This window comes from Melospiza georgiana, chromosome 3 (assembly GCF_028018845.1).
Source record: "Melospiza georgiana isolate bMelGeo1 chromosome 3, bMelGeo1.pri, whole genome shotgun sequence".
In the NCBI taxonomy this organism is placed as follows: Eukaryota; Metazoa; Chordata; class Aves; order Passeriformes; family Passerellidae; genus Melospiza; species Melospiza georgiana.
In genome coordinates, this window is record NC_080432.1 from 105447368 (window position 1) to 105471032 (window position 23665).

Here is a 23665-nt window from a genome sequence, read left to right on the forward strand (position 1 = left end):
TTAGGTAATACTGCTGTGCCTTCCTTCTATTGTGGAGTCAAAATTTGACTTGTTTAAGAAAATCTTTCCTAAACCTCAGGTTGGCTTTGAGAGTACTTTTGTTAAAATAGAGGTGCTCTGCAGAGAGCTCTCCCAGAACCTCTTTTAAATGCTCGCTGTCATTTCTGCAGTGTCTTTAGAAATGTAATCGGCCAGATGGATGTGCTGGATTGGCACTGTAAGTGTCTTTGCGCTGAGAATAGTATCAATAGCTATTAATAACTTTGAAAGTCTCTCCAGATAAATCAGTGAGCACCAACCTGATAGCTAAGGAATACATGATGTTAAACTGAAGATTTTCTAAGTATTTATTTTGAACCTAGCATGAACACAGGGAATTGCAATAATCATGTATTTTAGTGATGTAATATTTTCTCTGAAACTGATTTTAAAAGCAAAGATAATCACCATTGTACTGTTTCAGGATTTCTCTAGGTGAATGTCAAAGTGACTGTGCTATGGATTTGTTTGCTTATTTTTCAAGGGGAAAGAAAAAAAATTATTATAGGCTAAGAAAAATGCAGGAAATTTAACCATCTAAAATCTTTTCTATCAGAAAGGAAATGCTGAACCATGTTTAACAGAAATGCTTATGTATTAAAACAATTACAGTATGTTTCTCAAAAATGTATTGTGATTTTTAATGCTAGAACACCATCACTGCAGCCTTACTTACTGAAATTCATCTTCACTTTCCATCCATATTCAGTGTAGGTTAATTATGTCCTCTTTGGACATTGCCAGGCAGGATATTCAGGTCTTTTCACTGGTCCTGCTCTTCTTGCCTTGAATGAAGAAACCAAAGGGGCCTATTTGTGTGTTTCTTGTTAATTTCCCCACAAAAAGAATTACATCCTGAAAAGGTAGGTACCTATGGGCAATTTCAATTATTTATATATATATGTAAATAATAATAAATATACTTACATATAAATATATAAATGTGAGTTCTTCTGGTTTTTGTCTTTGCAAGGTGTAACTTTGTATATACACAAAGTGGGAAAGCCAGGAAAGCCTTGTGTTATATGCATATTTCCTATTCCCTTACATAACAGTTATTTTCTATCAAGAACATGTTAGTAGATGCCTTAGTCTAGGCTGGATTAGTTTTTGCTATAAAGTGAACCCTAAGTATTTGTTGTACAACTTTTCCCACCCTACCAGAGGAGCACTGTACTACAGGCTGTGCCACCACAGCAGACATTTTATTTGTGATCGAATTAGAATCTGGGTCTTGGGATTTGAAAGACAAACGCATTAATCCCCTGAAAGATTCAGTCAATCTCTGTCAATTCTAATCAGGTAAAGGCATTGGTCTTTTTGCTTCACAGCAGTTGGAGGGATTTTTTTTTAATTCAGGGAGCTGGCCTTTTTATTTCAAGCTTATTTCATCTTTGAAGTTAAAATGTCCCTATTCCATGTGAAATACTGCAGGATTTAATGCACTTGTATATACGTCTCCTTAAGCTATCACAGTTCTCTGTAATTTGCAGAAATCTTTGGTGGTCATCAGCACCAGCTAGTAAGTAGGACACAAAATTATGCTGGTTTTGCTAAAACAGATTGGGGGCTGGGAAGGAGGAAGGTGTTGAAGTAGCTTGGAATGTTTGTCACTTGTGCAGATGACTTAAGATAAATTTGCTGTCTTTGAAAGAGACCATCTGAGAAGTTTGGAGCAAGGGTCTGCATTTTTCTGGGTTTTCTGTGTAGAACACGAATGAGCACCCTTGACAGGTAAACTGAAATGAAATTGGTTTTGTATAACCTTCTGTGCAATAAGAATGGAGTTGACTTATGAGGCAAGTTACTTCGCATTATCCGGGAGAGATGCTGTGATGAAAAAGTTCAGGGAGTAATAGCATCATGTTTCCTGATGCCACAGTACTAGTTAAAAATAATCATATGCAGAAGCTCCTAGAAGCCCTCAAAATAAACATAAGGTGGTGTTTGTAGTTAGCCCAGTAGAATAGACTGCTCTACTGTTTTGGCCAGGATGCACTCCAGAACTGAATTTCTGACCGTGTTCCCACTCATAGAAGCATTTTGTGTTTGTAATTACTTGTCCTAGGAGAGGTCAGACCCCCAGAATGGCAATGTTGGATACCCTGGGCAGTGTGTTTCAAGATTTACATCAGTAATATATGTTTTTCCTGTAAATATTTCAAGACTTCTCTGAGATGTGGTGGCTCACGGTCCAAAAACCCTTTGGAGAGGGAAAATAACATGCTGAAACCATGGCATGGAAGAGTAAGGGCAGCTTCTCAGGTGCTCTTATGTAGTTGTCAGAGTTAATGAAATACATCTCTTGGTTTTCTCCAGTGAGGTTCTTCAATTTATAGTATTTGTGGAAAGGAGGTGGAAGAATTGTTCACAGTACTGCTGAGGTGTCAGGCAAAGCCTACTTGCAGCTGGGTTTTAGTAAAAGTTGTCCCTTAGTCTTTCCTTTCACCCTCTGGTGAATCCTTATTCTTCCATCTAGAAGTCCAGAAATGTTTGTCCCCTGACACAAAAAGAAATCTGGAACAGTCATGGGTTCCTGTTTTCAGCAGTGGGTGGTAGCATTCACCTCATGGCTAAAATTCGAATTTTCCTCTTTCACATTTCTTTGTATTGCCACTTTAGTATGTAAAATTATCATGAAACACTGTGCTAGAAAATAGAAGACAGATTCTCTAAGCTGTCTTTTTCTCTTTATCCTCTTTATATTCCTTACTCTAAGAAACCTGGAAAAGCACCTGTGTCTCTTGCCTCACCTGCTCTTAACTCACTGTACACTACAATAGAGGGAGATATGGATTTGCTAAAGCGTGGCACTCATTGGCAATTCCCAGAGCTGTCTCTGAACTGACACCTTTCTTCTTGTTTCATGATAAGTCCTTGCCTACTACTTAGTACCAGGCAGATGATGAGGTGGTTTTTGTTTGTTTTTTTGTTGTTGTTGTTTTTGGTTGGTTGGTTTTTGTTTGGTTTTTTTTGCCGGGGGGAGGTTTGTTTGGTTTGGTTATTTTGTGTGTTATCTTTGGGTTTTAAATTCAGATTAGTAGAACAATCACTAAAGGCAATAAGGAACTAAATTGCAAAGGATATAAGAGTGTAATAATTGCAAAGCAGTAGTGATTTTCACTTTGGTAGGTCATACTCTCTGTGGTTTCAGGAGCTTGATGAAAAGTTGAGTGCTGACTGTCCTCTCTCACTCTGTTCAGGTCCTCTTTCATTGCCAGTGTTTCTACAGCTGATCTATCTGATTTTTTTTATACTTCTCCCTGTAATCCTTGCCCTATCTTGCCCTTGGCTTCTTTTGGTGGCTGTGGCCACACAGCTGAATCCCATCTGGCAGCATCAATGCCCTTTCTTGAAGTTTCCATGCATTAGGATGAATTTTCTCTTCTGGCATTATGGAAGCCGTTAGGCTTCTCTTTCTGCTTTACATTTCTTTTTAGGCCTCCTAGCATCTTGGAATGTGCAGCTCAATTATTATTAAATCATCTGGAAGTAAGAATAATCTGTGTTCTGCATGTCCTCTTTCCCTAGATCACAATACTTGTTGGTTATTAGAAATAGAGGGCCTCAGTAAATTTGCTCCTAAAATTAGGTTCTAATTTATGGCCTTAAGTACAACAAAGGAAACACAAAAGTGAGGGAGATGTAATGACAGCAGTGTTCTGTACTTTCCTCATTTTCTTGATAAGAAGGATTTTCTAACTTGCTGGTTGTATGCCTGGAATCAGGAATTAATTTATGGTATAGGGGTTTTTCATGGTCCTGGACTTACAGTTCTCTAAAAGAAACTTGTCCTCTAGGTAAGTCTCTGGCAGCTGCATTTGTGAGTTTGCCCACACTTGACTGAAGGCAGGTGTTTCAGATGTTTGAGCTTCCCAAGGAGCCCTGTGATGTGATTTCCATGAGAACTGTAACTGGCCTACGCATCTGGAAAATAATCCAGTTAGTATCATAGGGCTGTGCAGTATCTGGAGTTCTGATAGTTTTGAAGTAGTTACCTTTTATCTCTTGCTATAATTTGATAGCCTTCAGGGCCGGGGGGGATGTGTGACACATGGGACAGCACAGGCACTAAGCAAGGAGGTGTCACTGCAGTCTTGCTTCCCTCCTCTAGCAGAGCTGTCTTCTAATCCTAGGTGCCACTGGTTCATCAAGCTAACACTGCTTTCTTCATACTGATCTAGAACTTAATATAGCATATTCTCAGCTCTGAAATATGTGTAATGTGACTGGATGCTGTGAGTGACTGAAGGAGACTGTAAATAAAACCTTTGTTTCTGTGCTCCCATATGGCAGCACAGATTGACTAGAACCATCCCTTTAGAACTCTTTTATTTGGTTGTTTTCTGGTAACACTGAGCATTCTCTCTGAAACATGAGACTGACCTACATCAAGTAGAAAAGGTCATCATCATACAACCTGTATAAACTCTATAGGAAACTTTCTAGTGCCTAATTTTAAACTAATAAAAGCTACTGGTTTTGTCAGTATTTTGCCAAATCTGTGTATCCCTCATTTGCAATGGAGATGAATATTTGATTATATTGCCACTGCAGCCAGTATTCATCATAAGCAAAATTTGTTTGGGGAATTAGTGGGTTGATTTGTGTTTGGGTTCATGTGATTTTGTTTGCTTTAGTGTTTTGGATTGTAGAACTGGACAAGAGAGCTTGAATGACATAATGAATCTCTCTGTGAGGTAATGTGATATAGTAGGGTTTTTTCTAAAAAACTATTTTCTTTAACCTTCCTAGAAAGAATGAGTGCACTGTATTTCCACTATCTGATGCAGCTATTCCAGGAGAAAATAATACTTAACAAATTCAATGCTTAAAGTGATGATGGAATATATTTTACTCAGACCTTGCTGACTGCTGTTTGCTTGGCTCCCCAGACAAACGTGTTGATGACTGGCCCCTGATGCAGTCTCCATTCCCAACACTGACTATCAGCACTATTTATCTCCTCACTGTCTGGCTGGGCCCCAAGTGGATGAAGACGAGAGAACCCTTCCAGCTGCGCTTCCTGTTGGTTGTTTACAACTTTGGGATGGTTCTGCTCAACTTCTTCATTTTCAAAGAGGTGTGTATGCCCTCTTGCAAGAGGGAATTCTTACTGAGGTGCGAGGATGTCAAAATGAAAATGATGTTGCATGTTCTTGATGTCTATCGAGAGTCAATGTTTTGCACAGACTTTTAAAGATGAGTTTGCCTTTGAGGTGAGTATTTCTATAAATAGGTAGTTTCTGTTTGAGAATAATTATACTAAATGAATCTATAGAGAGAATTTGTGTTTGAGGTATTCCAAGTTCTCCTTAGATTTTTGTTAGTCTAAATACCGGAGAGACTGAAATCTGTAAATTTAACACCTGTAATTGATACATTTTTTTCATCTTAATAATCCTAAAGGGTATCAAAACGTATCTTGTTAGAAATTGAGCTGTTTACTCTTTCAACGTGTTTATAATATTTAGAAATTCAAATATCCATTGTCTGTAGTGAGGAAAAGTATCTTGTCTGGACGTTATCTTTAAGCATAAAAATTAAGTGAGCTATAACTTTAAATAAGAGCATACAGGCTTCTAAAATTTGGTTTGCAATGTTCTGAGTGTATTACATGTAATAAATCTCAGTGCTGCTGCATTTTTCCTTTGTTGGATTTTCTGGACAGTGGCAATGAATAGTAGCACTGCAGTGGAACAGCTGTGTGCAGTAGCTAGCTGGGATTACTTAACAGTTTGGTAATTATTGTTCAAGGATCACTGTACAGAATAAGGCTGATGCTAAGTTTATGCTGCTGTGACTGCATCAGGAGTTGTCTTCCTCTGATCATAGATTTCCAAAATCTGTTTCCAGAAGTAAGCAAATGAACAGACATTTAAAATTACAGCATTGCAGAACTGCCTGGTCTGTTCTGTACTTTTGCCAGGAAAAAATGGCATATCTGATGATTATCTGCATTTTGACCCTTTCCCAGAGCTCCTAGCATACAATCATTAATCATAAATTGTTTTGGCCTCTCTTTAAGACATGGTTTAGTAAAATTTAGCCATCACACCTTAGTCATCATTTTGTCTAAACTATTTTCTTGGATTATTCAACCAAGTAGTGTGACAGATACAAAAGACTTTAATGCTGATATGAAAGCATAGTTGAAGGAAGAGATTAAATCAAATCATCTTGGCCAGTTAAAACTGAAACTCCTGAAATTAGTTCTGCAGTGTTACTGCAATGCCTGTCTTTTTCACATATTCTTTGAAAAGAAACTTGTTTGTTTCATCCATAAACTGAATGATATCAAACTTGCAGTCAAATAATTTTCAGACCTATGTTTCTTATAGGATATGTGTTTGTAGCATTTCCATGTCACTGAATTAATATAAAACTGAGTGGGACTACAAATACATATTTGTTGTTGATATGCTGAAAGCTCATAACTTTATACATAGAGGTTCTAGTTTCCTCTTCTGTGCTAGGAGTAAGTTGTTATTCAATGGATGTTGAGTCTTTTCTTGATTGTAGAGACTGATAGCAGGAAGGTGTTCAAGTTTCAGTGGCTCCCTGTAACAAGGCAATTTCTGCTTCCAAAGTTTGCAATACCACTGTGCCACTATTCTAATTCTCACCAGTTTTAATGTAATTGTTATGAGTAAAATGATACTGCTTGTATTTTGTGAGTGATTGTAAAGTTTCCAGACATTGCTAAGAACAGAATTTGAATGTGAAACACCTTTAAAAGTTATTTAAATAACCATCCTGATGCCAAGCTCTTTTGTTCATCTGTGGGAGCTTATGTTAAATAGTAAAGTCATAAAGCACTCAGCACATGAGTCTAGTGCAAGACTCATACACTGAATTCAAGTTTAGGTCAAAATTTGGCACAAATTTCACTTAGAAGCTGCTGAAGTCACAATGGAATAGACCCTATTTTGCCACAGAATCATGAATTTCATATTCTACTTCAGGGCAGTCTGGTGAAGTCAATTTACTGCCTTTTACCAAGGCAGTAACTCAACCTTGGTTGAGTTATCCAGTGGGTTACAGTAGAGATGGGTTGGTTTCTGTAACAGTGCAAATTAAACTTTCCCTGCTTCTCTCTATTAGTACTGGATGTGCTTTTGCCCATGTGGGACCACACTGGAATTCCAGTTAGTTACAGTAGTTTTTAAATGGAATTAGATGATGCAGAAGTAGTTCGGTTTCTTTTCTAGGATAATTTCTGTGGACAGTTCTTTCATTTCCCTCCTTTAACACACGTGCAGCAAACAAGTCCAGAGGTTCACCAGGTTTTGTATGTTGTAAATAAGATGGAAGTCAGGTTAGTGTTAAGAGTAGTCAGTGCCTGTCCATGATAGGTTTTTTGAAATCTTTTTCTATCACTCCAATTTATGTCTTCTTTCTCTCTTTGATCCTTAATAGAGGGATTACGTGGCTTTTAAATTCTTGGATCATAACATTTATGAATGTCAAGATCAGTGTTACTTGAACTTTGTACAACTCTAGACAAGTGTACTTCTTTCCAGTGGGAACTTGTTCAAATGTCAATTTTGTCTTCTCCTGTCCAGGTTTTTGCAATGTGCTTAACTGAGCACAAAGAGGCTCTACAGAAGCACTTCAATTGCCTTTTTGTTGGCCAAAATGGGGAACTTTTCTCCATCCTTTTTCCCTCACTGTGTTTAGTGGGTATTCAGCTTTCGCTGTTCAAAGTGAGTGGGGGAGGTTCTGGATTTTGGTTGTTATACTGTGCTAAGAATTGTAGACCCAAATTATCCAATTCTTGTCTCTTGAATAGTGGTTGCTTGAATCCATACTGGGAATAGCATGTCTGTCAGTTGTACTGAAAGCAGTTAGGTATTTTCTGTTTCTGAAGCTAGAGCCATCAGAAAGAATATTAGTGTCCAAATAGCTTAAGGTCATACTGGAATTTGTTGTACAAGGCTCTCATTATCTAGGCAGATACAGGGAAAAATTAGTACTTACTTTTTAATTTACAAGAAAAAAATAAATAATCTGTAACAATAGGTTGTTAGTATTAAATATTGGCTTTCTTCAATAATTTTCTTAGGGTTAATAATATTTTAAGTGTTTCTGTTCTGGTAAGTTTGATGTAGCAAGAAATTTGCTGATAATTGTTATAAATGTGCTTTATGTATTATATTTCCCCTCATCTATGACTTTAATATTTTCAGTTGTTCTTGTCATCAAGAGCTCGAGGGTACAGCTATGTCTGCCAGAGTGTGGATTATTCAGATAATGTTTATGAAGTTAGGGTGAGTATTTCTTTTTTATGTTTGCATATGAATGTGTGTAATATATAGCACTACATGGTGGTTTAAGCCTTTTCTGAAAACAGTGTTTCCACAGCTGCTGTCAGCAATGGCTGTGTCCCGTTACATCCTCCCAGGCCACTTCAGGTTTGACTGCATCCTACATGGCAGGTTTAATCAAAATGCATCAGCATATTTGTGCTAGCTTGCATCTGACTGCTGCAAGTAAGGGGAGTCTTAAAGATACCATCCCTGGCTTCATCCACAGTTGTACCATGCTGGGTAAACTTTGTGTACATCCTTTGCTTCCCAGAGTTGCTGAAATTTGGATACCAGGGTAACCACAGTAAAGGAGGTGTGTCCTGGCTAGATCAAAGCAAGTGAGATTTGTCATCTTATCTTGTGGTTGCACTTCACCCATCCTGGTGTGGCAACTCTTTGTCTCCTTTACCCATGTTTGGTTTTATGAGGCCTTGCTGGCATTTGGCAAATGTATTATCAGTAGATTTCATTGTATAATCTTAGATTTCAAATATCTGGTTTTGGAAAACACCCAAATTAAAAGCAAAGTGCAGTTCCTTGTTCATTTTCGTAATGCTGTTGATTACCTCACGTACTAAACCTTATCTTCCAGCAGAGCTGACACCTGAGAATCACTCAGCTATTCTTGCAAGTTCCATGTACAGATTAGGACACGTCCCTGAAAATGCAGTGAAAATGTGTTATGTTTATGGTAATTTGAAAAATGTTTGTCTGTGAGTGGCTGTCCATGGACAGTGTTAGTGAAAGCTTGTGCACATGGCAATAGTGAGAGCAAAAGGTTTGAGTCTTACACCTTGTTTATAATGGCTGATACTGCAGAACAGCTCTGTGTGTAGAATTTTATTGGCCTTATTGCAGCTGGCAATCTTTCACCTTTCCCAATACAGTGCTCTCACTATGGCAGTCACTAGAATGATTCTGTTAAATTTTTTGTGGGAAAACAAGATCTAGCAGAGTATAGCAAGTGCTTCACATGTTTGGAGTTTTTAATAGATTAGCAAAATAGAATGCTCTTGCACTTAGCTGAATGACATTGAGGACTGGTGTGGTATATATTGAAAGAATTTTTATACTAGCTAAATTTTATACTAGCATTACTTTTAGGTGCACTTATTTGTGGGAGGCAGTGGAGAGGTCAGACCTGCTCAGAAGAATTATCATCCATTTTGTTTGTTATGACAAACACAGCATTATTATACAATGAATTAAAGGCAAAATGACCTGAAGAATGTATTTATGCTTTATAATGTGTCCAGATAGGAAGGATCGCTCTAGCAATATTTACTCTTTTGACTTCCTGATTTTTTTCTTTTTTTTTTTTTAAATTTTATAAAATTATTTGCCATTTTTGTGGATTTGCATAAAATTTATCCCTGAAGTTTTAAGTTGTATGTTCAGTTTGCAACTGAGGGAGTTGAGGAAGAAGGGAAAATGGAGTTGTCTCAGGTTGCTGCAGCAAGTCTATAGTATGCTATCAGTCATGATTCTTATCTTGATCATTTTCTGGTAGTTCTTTTGAATGAATTCTCAGTTCAGGTAAATAAGTTGCAAGTAGAAAATTATACTTTCCACAAGTGTGCTTTCTCAAATTGAGGATTCTGGGATACCTTTCTGTCCTGCTTTACAGTATGTCATGCTCTGGATTTAGAAGGTATGCTGGTTTTTGGCACTGTCAGACCAGAAAAAAAAAAAACCAAAAACCAACCCAATCCAAACCTCCTCAAGATTTCATTCACCATCGTCTTTCATAATACAAACCTACAAAAGCAATTTTTAAATGTTTTAGCAGTTTTGAGTATAGAATTGATGAGTATTTTAGTACATCTCTCATGTCCTTTTAATAGCTCTAGATACTAAATGTCTAGCATTTGCTGGCACCAGGTTTGCTCTGCAGAGAAATGCTGCACTGCAACAGTAGAATCAATTTCAAATGCAATGACCATATTTGCAAGGGAATGAGTAAATAAATCCTGTGTTGCTCAGATAAAGAAGACTGGGACTAGCTCACATGGAAACAGCAGTGAGCCCAGAAGGCATTATGGAACATGCTCTGAAAAGCAGAGCTTCATATATGACTTTATCTGGGGCTTTGAAATTTGGAACAAATGTTAAAAAACGTGAAATTAATTGTATGTAGTAGTCTAAATGGCAGCATAGGAGCCTTGGTAGGGCCCTGTTTCTGGCTTTTTGGAAATGTGCCACTGTGATATTGCCATCACATTGAGTGACCTGCTCTGTGTAAAGCTCCTGATCAAAATAAGGGGTCAAGAAACCATCCTTTGTCCTTCAGGAGACTACAGAGAGCTCCCAGAAAGCAAGTTTGGCTATCCTGGATACCAGAGAATGTCCTTTTCTGCCTCTCCGACCCACATCATGTACCAAGACAGTAAGCCAGTGATTTTAAGGGAGCAGAGTAAGGGCAGGTGTTGGCACTTCCCCTGTACAGTTTAGCAAGTCAGCAACTTGGGGCTCAGAGACCTCTCTAGTCAGACAAAGCCTCTTAGGTTTTGCCAGTTTTTAGGGGAATATTTTTCCATGTATTTGTCTGTATATTTTCTTCAACTTTATATCCATCTTCTGGCTTTCACTGATGGTTAATTGTGAAGGTAGTTTACACAAAATGTGAAGAAGCTGGTCCTCCTGCTTACTGTTTTGCACCTACCTACACATGTTAATCTCATTCAGGCTCCCCTGACTGTTCTACAAGAAACAATGGACAACTGGAGCAAGCAGGGATGAAAATTAAATTCCCCAGTTGCCGAAACATTTGCTGAAATAAACTCCTTTGTGAATGACTTATCTGCTGAATGGAGTGGGCAGCCACTGTACTGACTGCTGGCAGGAAGTTGAGTGGTTTTGTTATGGAAAAAAATAAAATGTTCATAGTAGACAGAAAGAAAAGAGGGTAGAAAACCTCTTAGAAAGTATTTAGAGGGATCTACAGATGTAACTTGCAAAAACTTTTTTGGTTATAGCTTAAGAGTCAAAATTATAAGTGCAAAGGGCTGAGATGTTAAATCCATGCTTTGTAGTACTCCTTTGGGAGCTTCAGAATCTGAAGTGAATGATTTTGCAACACTGCCTAACTTAATGTATGCTGGTGTCTGTCCATAGTCATTTCCCCCCTCTGCTTATGTTTGTGTGTCCTTGTTTACCAGGTCAAAGTTCATCTATTTTATTTGCATTTCTGAAGAATTGGGAATATGGGCCTGTGTGAATTGGTTCTTGTTTTAAGTGTGCTGATTGTAATCATGAAGCCAAGCAATGGTTGTTTACTGTATTGTAATTGTACTCTGCATTGTTAATATTTATGTGTAGAGCTTGAGTGGTTTCCTCTTATGAAAAAGACATAATATACTTTAAAATTCAGTAAACTTGTCTTCACAAGTTCTGTAAATAAAATTCTATAACTGAAAATTCACTATAAAAGCTATTTTAATTTTTCACATTGCTGTGACCTTCCAAGGAGGGGTCCCTTCACATCCCTTAATGGATAAATGTCTCCAACCCAAAATGAGAAAAAATGCTGCAGAAACAGAATCCTGTAATAAAACAGCCCTGCAGTCAAAAACCCTGCAGCAGGCAGGAGACATGGGATTGGACCTCTTGTTGACCCTCTTAATCCTAGGCTGTAATGTAATCTTTCTGTGCCATCTGGTGTTTTAACAGACTTAGATTGGTACATATGAAAATTACCAGAAAATATATAGTTGTGACTAGTATTGTTCATTACAAGGATGTGCCTTTTTAATGCATGTTTCCTTTTCTTTTCAAGTCATCTTTCTTGCATACAGTGTCCGAAGGCTAAAGGTTAGGCCATGATTTTTGGTGCTTTGAAAAATAGATTTAATAGCAGCCATCTGCTCCTGACATAGCTTACATATCAGCATATTGTTCTCTGTTTCTGCCCTTTTTCACTGACTTTATGCATGGCCTCAGGCAAATGACTTGACATTTGTTTCATTTTTTCTATAAGCTAATGATAAAAACATCTGTAGAAGTCACTGGAAGTACTGAAATAGATCATCAGTACACAAAACCTATCAGGTTTGAGAGTAAATGGTAGAAAATTTGATGATAGTAACAGAGCAAAGAAGCTGACAGGCAAAAAAATCTACAGGAACACAAAATCAGCAGGTATAATCCTTCAAAGAGTCCTGTTGTTTTTCTAAAGTGATGGGAAGCATTTTTGTCAAAAGTTCAGATTATTTTTACCCATGGAGTGCAATTGCTTTCTCTGCTAGGTGCAATTCAAAAGAAGAGCAATGAGATGTGTTATGTGACTTGTCCAAGAACATAAACTGAACTTGTGGCACTTTTGGTATAAGACAGAAGTATTTTCGTAGGATTTTCATGTTTTGCTCTGTGTCACAGTAAATTGGCTATTCACTTATGGGCTATTTAACATATTGGTCCCTTATTTCATTAACAAAAATGTCCATTTACTTTAAAAAAGATTTTATGGCAGTTTGCTTATGACTGACCTCCTGGTTCTCTAAAAGTTTCTTTGAAGAGAGGACCTCCAAAGAGCTAAAGTATTTCAGTGCTGGATTGTCATTTTATGGCTATACAGTCCAAAGTGTTTATTGTCAACTTCTGAAATGAAAAGATGCTTATCTCAATTTATGTAAGAGGTACAACTTTAGCAAAGACCTGTAAGAGATGCTGGACTGTTATGCTAACCCATTGGGTGTGAACAAACCTTAATGTGGGTGTTATTAAATACCTGACTACCTGTCCCAGAGGCAGTACTGGATATTGAGCAATATATGCATAAATATATATATATAAAAATTATTCTTGCAGCTTGCCTGTGTGTCTGGGAACTCCAAGATCACTTTTCTGTCATTAAGCCTCTCTCCAGCTTTAGATATTAATATCTCTTCATATAAAAGTGAAAAAATCTGCCTCCTCTTCCCAAGATGTGAAGTGGGCTAAATCACATCGAGAGAGAGAGAAGGGTGTTCATTAATGGATATATAACACAGAAGGCTGCAGTTTGGCATCAGTAAGATGTGCAGTCCCTCTGGGAAACTGCAGAGCCTGCAATGCAGATATGCAGCACTCTTCTCCTGTGCTGCATTTTTGCTTCTGCTGTAATTTCTCCTAAACTGTTCACCAGACCAATTATGGCTATGACAAACTTAGTCTGTGGAGAGGTGTTGTCCTTTCTCACTGCTTTGGAGAGATGGAGGAAAACACCATGCAGGGCTATAGCATTGCTCTCTACAGCTCTTTATGGTTCCCCTTCTCTCCGCAAGAAGTATGTGTGGAGTTGGGAATGGAAGCTGTTCTGTATTAATTCTTTTATCTTCTGTCTTCCCTGCGGACTGAGGAGGTGGTGGGGTTATTTCACACCATATTAAGTTAAGAAAGTCTCATTTACCATCAACTGAGTCCTGAAAGACAAGGCCAACATCTTACAAATAGTGTGTTGTGACATTGCCTGCTCTCCTTGCTGGTGGTACCAATTCCAACTCTTTTTTTTTTTTTTTCCACTCTCAGTGTGAGTCACCATCTGGTCCCACCCTTGCATAACAAGCTGGATGACTTACAATGCCAAAACGAGACTTGTTGCTATGTTTTGGGATCTGGGAGGGAGTCCCCACCACCACCATACTCCCATATCATAGCATTAGCATATTGCTACACAGAGCTTCTGGGCTTTACTTGCTTTGACAGTATCCTAATTTCAGCAGGAAGCCCTGTTTGTGTTGCATCCTGGGCAAGATGTGCTGTGATGGGTGGATGAGAAAAAGAATTCTGGGTGTGTAGCACTTCCCTGTTGGGTAGATGGATGATACCTGTTCAGTTTGTATGGCTCCTGTGGTCTCTTTTTTTCTACTCCCTGAATAGCAGAGAGCCACTGGGGGAATGCTGCTTTACAGAGGGAGTTACTGAGCAGGCCAGAAGAAGCTGGGGGAAATGTTGCTATAAGGAATGTGAAATCTCTGCTGCATCTAACTTGTTTTGATATCTTTCCACCCATATGCCTGTGGTACTGGAGGTTTCACCTTTGCAACTTCATTTTGTCATCATGTTTCTGCCTCATTGTTCTGACCACATCAAAGTGTTGCCTCATTAGAGGGGGAAGCCCTGTGGCAGACTTCTGCAAAGCTTAGGAGAGAATGAGGATGCAAACTTCCCATACTTAACTGGTAAACTGTTCAGATATGGCAGAGCTTTTAACTATATCAGCTCTTTTTTACAGATGTGATTTGAGAGCAACAGGCTAAGAATAATCTTCTTCCATAATCTTCTTCCATGTCCAGAACAGATGAAAGGAGTATTTTTTTGTTGTTCTCATACTGTCAGATGTTTGACTCCACCTCAACATTTAACCAAGATTTAGGGAAGGAAGCAGTGTCCTTCTCTTACAGTAGCTAGATGGTGAGAACTTTATTCCGTTCAGCTTGGAATCACTCAAACTTACATAGTCTCTGTTTTTCATTGCAGATAGCTGCTGCTCTATGGTGGTATTATGTCTCTAAAGGAATTGAGTATTTGGATACAGTATTCTTCATCCTGAGGAAGAAATTTAACCAAATTAGTTTCCTTCATGTCTATCACCATTTCACCATGTTCACCTTGTGGTGGATTGGTATTAAGTGGGTTGCAGGTGGACAAGGTGAGTTCCCTTCCTCTCATATGCTTTTGACTGGACAGAAGGGAGAATTATTATTGTTTGGGAGCAGCAGAAGAAAATGTTATAGACTTGACTTAATAATATACAAAACTGTTTATTAATGCATACGGCCTCCTTCTGTGGGAAACATGGGGGAGGAAAAGATAACAGGGCAATAGTCTAATGAATTGCAAAACTTCTTTTCTTTTCCTCATGGGCATCAGTTGCAAGCCTGAAGTTCTGCCTTCGAAAGTATCTGTATATGTGGGAAACAGAAAGATGTATGCATCTTGCTTAACTTTAATTTTTGCAGATACAGAGAGCTGCAAAATCTAATTATGGGCCACATTCCATGTGCAAATTTAATGAAGACAATGGAGATGTTATTTTGGCATTGTATATGAGTTTGAGGTTTGCTTTTATTTTTATTGAGAGGCAAATATAAAATTCTAAAACCTTCCTTGGAGGTGAGCCAATAAATCTGTCAGTTCACTTTTAAAACCTATTCATAATGACACAAGTCTAAATTCATTATCAGCCTTTTTTCCCCTTGCTTCTTTTCTAAAGCCTCCATCAAATAATTTTATTTTTGTTTATTTTACTTGCCACACCCTTCATTGCCTACATTGTACTCTTCTTCCTATTGTTCAGCCTTATCTCAAATTGAAAGCTCTGCAGAGCTGAGGGTACAGGGAAAATGCCCTCTTTCCTTTGATGTGTGCTATATTAGTAAACACAAAATACCATATTATGAACGCCAAACTAATATTTTAGGTTTGGTGTTTTGTTTTTGGTTTTTTTGAACCACACTAACACTTAATGCATGGGTGGTTTATGCTCCCATTTACTATAGGTATTTAGTACTGAGTGGCCACTTACATTGCAAAGAAGAAATATGTAAATTCAGTGTCTCTTGACTGCCTTTCAATTTCTGTCACATAATATGCAGGAAGCAGGTCATTCAACCAGATGTTTAATGATCTTTATTTGCAACTGCACCTATAAAATAAAATAATTGGAGACTGGATGGTTACTTGTAGTCTTGCTTAGAAATTCCCTGGATATCTCAGAAGGCCCACTCCCTTGTTGCCTTTTCAGAATTTTCCTGCTAAATATCTGCAGTTTTTAATGCAACGGTTACAACCATTTCCAAATTTCTTTCAAGCTTTATGTTCTAGCACTGCCTCTTAGTTTCTAGAGCCTGCAAAAGGAAAAGCAGCAGTTTGCTTTTCTGCATTTATGTAGCAGCACTGCATAAATGTGGACAGATCTGTGTTCTTCTATTTTCTAGTTGATAGCACATTGCTTACATAGACAGGTCTATTATAAACTAGACCCTATTGCAACAACTGGTCCAGACCACACGGGCATCTGAGCTGTTTGATGTCTGCAGCTGTTGTCTGTATTGCCCTAATCTTATACATTAGAGCATTTTTGAGCCTCTCTGTCAGTGTAAGAATACTTTAACAAAATATAATGTGTTTCTGTTAAATGGCTGCTAATCTTGACAAAGCAAAGAGGTCTGAATGCAAATGAAACTGTCAACATGCATCTAACGTGGATCATTCTGGAAAATGTTATACTATACACTGACACATTTAAGAATGCTGGATATTTTAAATCATAAATAAAGAAACTAATGATTATTAATTTAGACAAAGTCACCTGGCAATGCCTTGAAGTTCTTATAAACATGAGTCAAGTCATGCTTCGTATGGGCTTTTTTTGCCCTATTTAATCAGACTTCCATGTGAGTTTCTTGACTTCTTGCTGAAGAGTGAACCTTTTGCATTTAAATACAGTTTAAAAGATTCAAATTCAGAGCATGGTACTTTATACTTTACATTGTCAAATAAAGCTTTTAATAATTCTTCAGAAAAACATTCACAGTTATACTACAACAACTGATGTGGAATAGATGCCACTTATGTTTGTTCAACAAAAATCTTATAAAAAGCTTTGGCTCTCAAACCACAACACTTGTTACACTGAAGTGTGACATACTGCTTGCATTAACATTTGTTTGTGTCAGCACATGTTGACAGCCAGGTCTGTATTATACTATTCAATATTTTGGAGATGGAATCCTGACATGTCCTGTGTTTTGTAATTTTTCCTATTAAAAATAATGATACAAGTAATACTAGAAAAGAATCCTCTTTTCCAAAATGATAATGATGGTCTTCCCTTCTGTTCCTGGACAGCTTTTTTTGGAGCTCAAATGAATGCGTTTATTCATGTCATTATGTACATGTATTATGGATTGGCAGCTTGTGGCCCTAAATTTCAGAAATACCTGTGGTGGAAACGATATTTGACCATATTGCAATTGGTAAGTAATTCTCCTCCTTTTGGGATAAAAAGTGTTGCCTCTGTGGATTTGCATTTGCAGAGCTTTGGATCAGATGCTGCTCCTTACAAAAGTTCTCTGTCTGACACTCCTCAATTAGAGTATTTCCTGGAGATGGAAGCATTTATTCAGCTTTGAAAAAACATATGCAGCATATATAAGGGTTGTGTGCGTTAAAGTCTCGTGCTTCCTTGCTGGTTGTTTCAACTGAATAACAAAAACACATACAAAACAGAGAAAATTCAGATTGCTCATTATCTTCTCATTGTCCTGTTTCTGAAAGCTGATGCCAGATATTACAATAAATGTGATGCTCCTGGTCAAGCATAAATGTGTCTGCATGAATGTGACAGGCAAATACAGCTTTCCTACCACCTCCCAGTTCAGCTGTTTTCATTACTTAATGAATTGGTATAAATTGATGCACTCAGACCAACAGAATACATCCAGACGTTTTTGATTCTATATTTTCTGTCTTTCAGGTGCAGTTCCATGTGACTATTGGCCACACAGCCATGTCTATTTATATTGATTGTCCTTTCCCTAAATGGATGCACTGGGGTGTCATTTTCTATGCTATCACCTTCATTTTCCTGTTTGGTAACTTCTATTATCGGACATATAAGCTGCCCAAGGAACCTGTAAAGAATGGCAAAATAGCAAATGGTGCTGTTGCAAATGGAGTAAGCAAACCAGAAAATAATGCTGTGGTGGAAAATGGAAAAAAGCAGAAAAAGGGAAAAGCAAAAGGAGAGTAACTTGATCCAGGCCTTAACCATTGTTGGCAGTGAGGAACCTCCAGTTTGGTTTATAAAAGGAAGAAAAAAACACTATCTGTACCAATTAACCTTAGGTTACTGAAGAGCTAGAACACAGATATTTTCATTATTTATGAAGATTGTTTTAAGAACAACACTAAAGTTGAATTTCTATTGTAATTATGTAATTATCATGCATATGGTCTCTGTGTAAACTTGTAGACTGCTGGTGTTGGTGAATGTAAGGAAGAATTGCAGTTGATTCCATGTTTAGCAGTCCAAAAGTTAATACTACCATTGATACAGGCAGTTTTGTTGGCACCCACATTTCTTGGGGGGTGGGGGGGAGGGAAAGGAAGTAGCATTTGAATACTTGTGCTTTCTTTCCAGAAAATTATTAAATTTCAAATTATGACGTATTATCTAATCAGAATGTGCAACTTTTCTTCTCCTCCTTGGAGAGTACCTTCAGACAAAATATGTGCTGTCAGAACAGTGTTTGACTTTTCAGACATTACTTGATTTAATTGAGTATCTGTTACAGTTTGGTTTTTGTTTTATTTTTCTTGTGTGGAAATATACCTACCTCTTCATCTGCTGAAAAGAATATTGAGCATTAAATAACTGGTTTCTGAAATATGGAGTCCTCTAATCTAAATATCCGTTAGTACTAATTCAGGAGAGTGTGTGTTTCCCTGTGGGAGTAAAAGGGATTTTTGGTGGTATCCTTTGATCAAGTCATCATTTCAGTGTAAACTGAAATTTTGGAGTGGTACTTTTAGTAGAACCAAGTCAAGAGTACATTTTAAGAATGTGTAAATATGAACAAATTTTTGGTTGAAGCAAGCAGTAAAAATAGGCTTGCTGCTTGTTGTCTGTGACCTGCATTAAATCTGTGGCACTGACTCAAAATACTCAAAATGGTAAGATAATGCTATGGTGGAGAGAAAACAGCATGTAATTCCATTTAGAAATGTTGTGTGCATGAGTAGTCATGCTAACTACAAGACCAACCATCACTTTATTGGGAGAGAGAATTGGATTTAAAAGTACTAAATACAGCAAACATAAAACCTGGAAAACGTTGCTATTGCTTGATACCTGTCAAAACTCTATTTGTTAGACACTTGCAGGCAAAGTATTGCTGATAGACAGGCCACCATTGTAAGTCAAAACTGCTAAAATAAGTAGAAACTTTTAGATGGATTTTCATTTGCATATTACATAAAGGACTTTTTACCATTCCTTTTGTGAAGAAAATAGGGAAAGATTTATACACCTTCTGAATAATGTGATTACTAAGAGAAGATACATTTTGAGCTGCTTAGCATGCAATGAGTAGAAGATGGGTGGAAATAGAAACTATATCCTGAATTACTGTGTTCCTTGGCCATCACTGCAAGAGCTGCACTGTTACTGTCCAAATGCATTCCCCCCCCAGCTCTGGTCGAAAACATATCCAGAGGTAGCAACAAACGTGTATCTGGCAAGTGGCACCACTGGTGCAGAAAGAGTACACGGAACTGTGAGTATAAAGTGAGTGACACGTTAATAGGTTTTTATATCTCAATCATCCAGTGACTGCTTATAATATGCAAGCAGGTCACATATTCTGGTTCTCAGGTTTGTCTTGTTTCTATTTAAAAAAAAAAAATCTAAACCCAGAAAACAGGTCCTAGGAAAAAGAGTTTTGGATATAGTCTGTTGTATTAAAAAATAATTCCTAATGCTGGAGTTGGTTCAGCTGGGAGGTGGTTCATCCCTAATCACCACCACTTTGGATTTTTGGGCAGAATGTAGAATTGTGAAAAACTGTCTCTGCTGAACTCAAATGCATGTGACCATTAAGTTTCTTATCTGCTGTGTCTTCTGATTCTTGCAGCCTTTGTAATGATGCTTTTTGCATTTGCATAACTGCATATTTGCGTGGTGTGGCATGGGGAAGAGGGATGGGGATCTACCCTTCCTTCTTGGACAGATGCCACTACCCTTAACCAAGCCAAAATGCTGGCTGTGTAACTTTGGCTCAGTAACTTTGGAGTAGCTAGAGGAGTAAATAACTAAGAGCAGATTTACAGCACACCTGCTACTCCAAGGTAGTGACTGGTGTGAATGCAGTTATCCTGCTGTAATTTCAAGGTTGTTTACCCCACTTTGATTAAAAGGTAGCTTCTTTCTATTTGCCTTGGGATGTGGGCAGCTAACTTCTAAGTCTGTATCATTCCTTGAATTGTGTTAGATTGGTTGTTTGCTCTGTCATTCATTCAACAAGCCAGATCAGCTAAACTGATGCTCTTAGTGTGATCTAGCTCTGAAAGAGCATATGGGGAGTATTCCAGTACAGGTTCAATTGTGTCTTTGCTACACTTTCTGACTAATTCTTAAGAATTATGTCTTGCATGATGGTAAGTATTTAAATAACTGAAAGTCAAAAATTTTTCCCCTTCATTATGCATGGAAGGGAATTAAAGTTGATTGGAACTTGAACATTGTTGACAGAACTTGAGTAGAAATCTACTATCAAATTCTGGGGTAATCATTAAATTCTAAAAAAACATGAAAAACTCATTGTGAGAATGCATGTGTACATACACATCACGTTGTCTGGCCCTGTGCATAAAACCAGTTTGAGAGATTGCCATTTCATGGGGGAAAAAACCCCAGTTATAAAATTACTGGAACACTGCTGTTTTGAGGACATCTTTTGCAGTATGACTTTCCTAGGTCTATTTATGATATATTCGATTGTTCATGTAATTCAAGTCCCATTGCAATCTTGAATATAATGGCCTTATTAAATGTGCATTTTTGTAGGCATGACCTTGAGTGCAATATTTCTGTTTCTGACTATGCAGCCAGACTCACAGAATACAGGGCTCAACTTGTACAGCTTTTTTTTTTTTCAAAATATAGGCAATAATGCACATGTGAAATACTGACAGATCCATTAGAGTCATCTTTGAATCTAAGGAAGCTTAAAATTTTGCTATGAAAGTATGTATAAATGTGTATTTTCTATACACAGTTCTGAAATTCAAATTATACAATCTTTTGCAGTAGAATTATTCTTTACAGGGTTATTGGGTCTAAATCTTTCAATTTATTGAAAAATTAAATTCAAACAATTTGAAACTTCTCTTTTTTTGCCAACGAATGTTAATTTTTTGCTAAGAGTTCTGAAGCTCTTGGACCAGAGTCTCTAATTATTTGATGCCATATAAGTAATACCATTTCATCTAGCCTCATCTCTAGCAGTGACAGTTGTTGGATTATTTAGCACTTTTTCAGTGTAAAATTAAATACAAATTATCTATACATGTGTGTATATATGTGTACACATACATAGTGTATGTGTGTGTGTATATATGTATGGCTTCTTAGCAGATTCTTTCAATATGTGAAGTAAATTATATTTCTTGAATGTGAATTTGGCAGGAGCTAATAGAATGATTCCTAGGTCCAGCAGGAAAATGAAGCAGTTTTCTTTCCACAGATCCAATATCAGTCTTGCAAACATAAATAGTATTTGTCAGTTATTTTAGATATAGGATGGCAGACAAGACAGAGCCATTTCTACCAATGTAATAAATATTTTGAGGCATCAGTTGTAGATTCTGAGGGGAGAGATCTCAACTTAGGGTAGCTGAGGAATTATGCTGTATTATGGTAGGGATCATTTTAGTATGAGTAACTTGCTCCAGGTGAGTCTTTGAAATCATTGCAATCATATTCTCTGTTTGACAGAAAACTTCTAAAAATAAATCATAGAGTCATAAAACCATTTAGGTTGGAGAAGACCATTAAGATGACTGAGTCCAACTATTAAACAAATGTTTCCCTGTAAGTTCAGAAGCATGGCCTATTTGATTACAGGACCATCAGTTACTTCCAGCTCGCATCAGGAGAAAAAGGTGAAGGCAAAATGAAAATGCTGCACATTTTTTCAGGTTAACCTAAAGGGCACATTTCTTCAGAGTAAACACTTGAACTGCATGTGCTGGGAAGGGAGGTAAGAAAGTACAAATAGCTTTTGTGATGCAAGATCTCAGTCCTAAAATAGCTTACAAGCACTGGCTATCTCTTAAAAACTTGAATAAAACTGTTCATGGTGCATAAAGCATGAAGCTAATGTGGGCTGAGATGTATTTCAGTCAAAATTGAAGAGAATGGGGAGCTAATTTACTATCTGGATAGTGTATTTATCTTGGTTAGAAACACAGACTAATCTAATTTGATACCTAAAGCAAGACACCCATTTGACATCTCATTGCACTGCAGTCTGATGCCCCTTTGCTAATGCAAGCAGAGGGAGCTCCATGGAAATGAGTGGGTTGGTTCCCATTTACCTCAGCAGAGTGTGCTGAGCACTGAAGAGCAGAGAAAATACTTGTTTTCTGCCAATATCCCAGGAGGATTGAGGGAAATGTATGGTTCAGGGTGCTGCTTTTGCATAAGGTGTTCATGCTTTTGTAAACATTAAAAATAAATATTACTTTTTTCATGCTGTTTGAGTTTGGTTTTATACATTCTGCAGTATGTTCTTCTGTGTCCCATCTTGCCTCAGGATTCCTGCTAATTTTAGTGTTGTGCAGATTGTGTGATGTAATCTGTTTTATTACCCAGGACTTTGAGAAAACCATTTTTTTGTGACACATCCTCCTCTTTTAAGGTTACAGGAACTTCCTAATTTTGCATATTATCCCCAAATAATAGTGGAGTGACTTTGAAACCACCCTTAGAGAACTAACTGAAAATAGGATGCCCACTTAAAACAAACAAAAAAATCCCCTAAGTTTCCTTATTTGGTCTTGGAATTGTTAACAATTAGGAATACAATTAGCCATGAAGTTTAGCTTTTGCTGGACACTGTGTGGTGTTAATGAAGTCTCTCATCCCAGAGAATCTGGAGCACTTTTGGCATTGGATGCAATTTGTGGTTACATGTGCTGGGTACAGTAAGTTCCTTCATTGTTTGCCAAGTATGATCTCTGTAATCAGCCTTATAATATCAAGTTGCACCTGTGTTGCACTCCTAGAACCTCAGTGCAAATAGCTACTCCAGATGTCAAGTAGTAGAGAATCAAGCCTGCCATCATAGCAAAATATGGTGTGGTCAATTATGTCTTGCACAATTCTCAGCTATTGCTTCAATCCACTGCTTGCATCCTCCCTGGAATCAGAGAATACACCGTGTTCAGAACAAGATTTGTCCTTTAGATGATTAACATGTGCTGGGGTAGGCTCTCTCTGCAGGCATCCTTCTCACAACTCTATTCCCCGCCAGTAATTAAAAATAATTTTAACATGGTCAAATCAGATTTATTGGATGATTGGATAGAATGGACTGGATCCTCTGAACTTCAATGTTCTTTTTTTATCCCTTGCTTCTTAACATCTGGGAAGTTGGGGTTTGGTGGGGGAAGGGTTTTATTACCTGTTCTCTTGCTCAGCTCAAAGCACTGAATGTGGGTGAACGTGGGCTACTCAGACACACACATGGAGCATATACTCAAAGACAGCTATGAAGGCAGTTCCTCTATGGACTGGTGCCTTTCAGTGTCTTTTTTTATGCTTGGGACTTCTA

General features: G+C 37.6%; 1 protein-coding gene across 2 annotated transcripts in view; it reads left to right on the forward strand.

Moving 5' to 3' along the window:
• Window positions 1-22587, forward strand: part of ELOVL4 (ELOVL fatty acid elongase 4) — a 37364-nt gene extending 14777 nt beyond the window's left edge. For both annotated transcript variants that reach the window (XM_058020081.1, XM_058020082.1), the window contains exons 2-6: window positions 4935-5122; window positions 8229-8309; window positions 14805-14976; window positions 17178-17305; window positions 17806-22587. In XM_058020081.1, the coding sequence (XP_057876064.1) occupies window positions 4935-5122; window positions 8229-8309; window positions 14805-14976; window positions 17178-17305; window positions 17806-18081 (845 nt within the window). In that variant the 3' untranslated portion in view covers window positions 18082-22587. The remainder of the gene's footprint in view (window positions 1-4934; window positions 5123-8228; window positions 8310-14804; window positions 14977-17177; window positions 17306-17805) is intronic.
• The last annotated feature ends 1078 nt before the right edge of the window (window positions 22588-23665 follow it).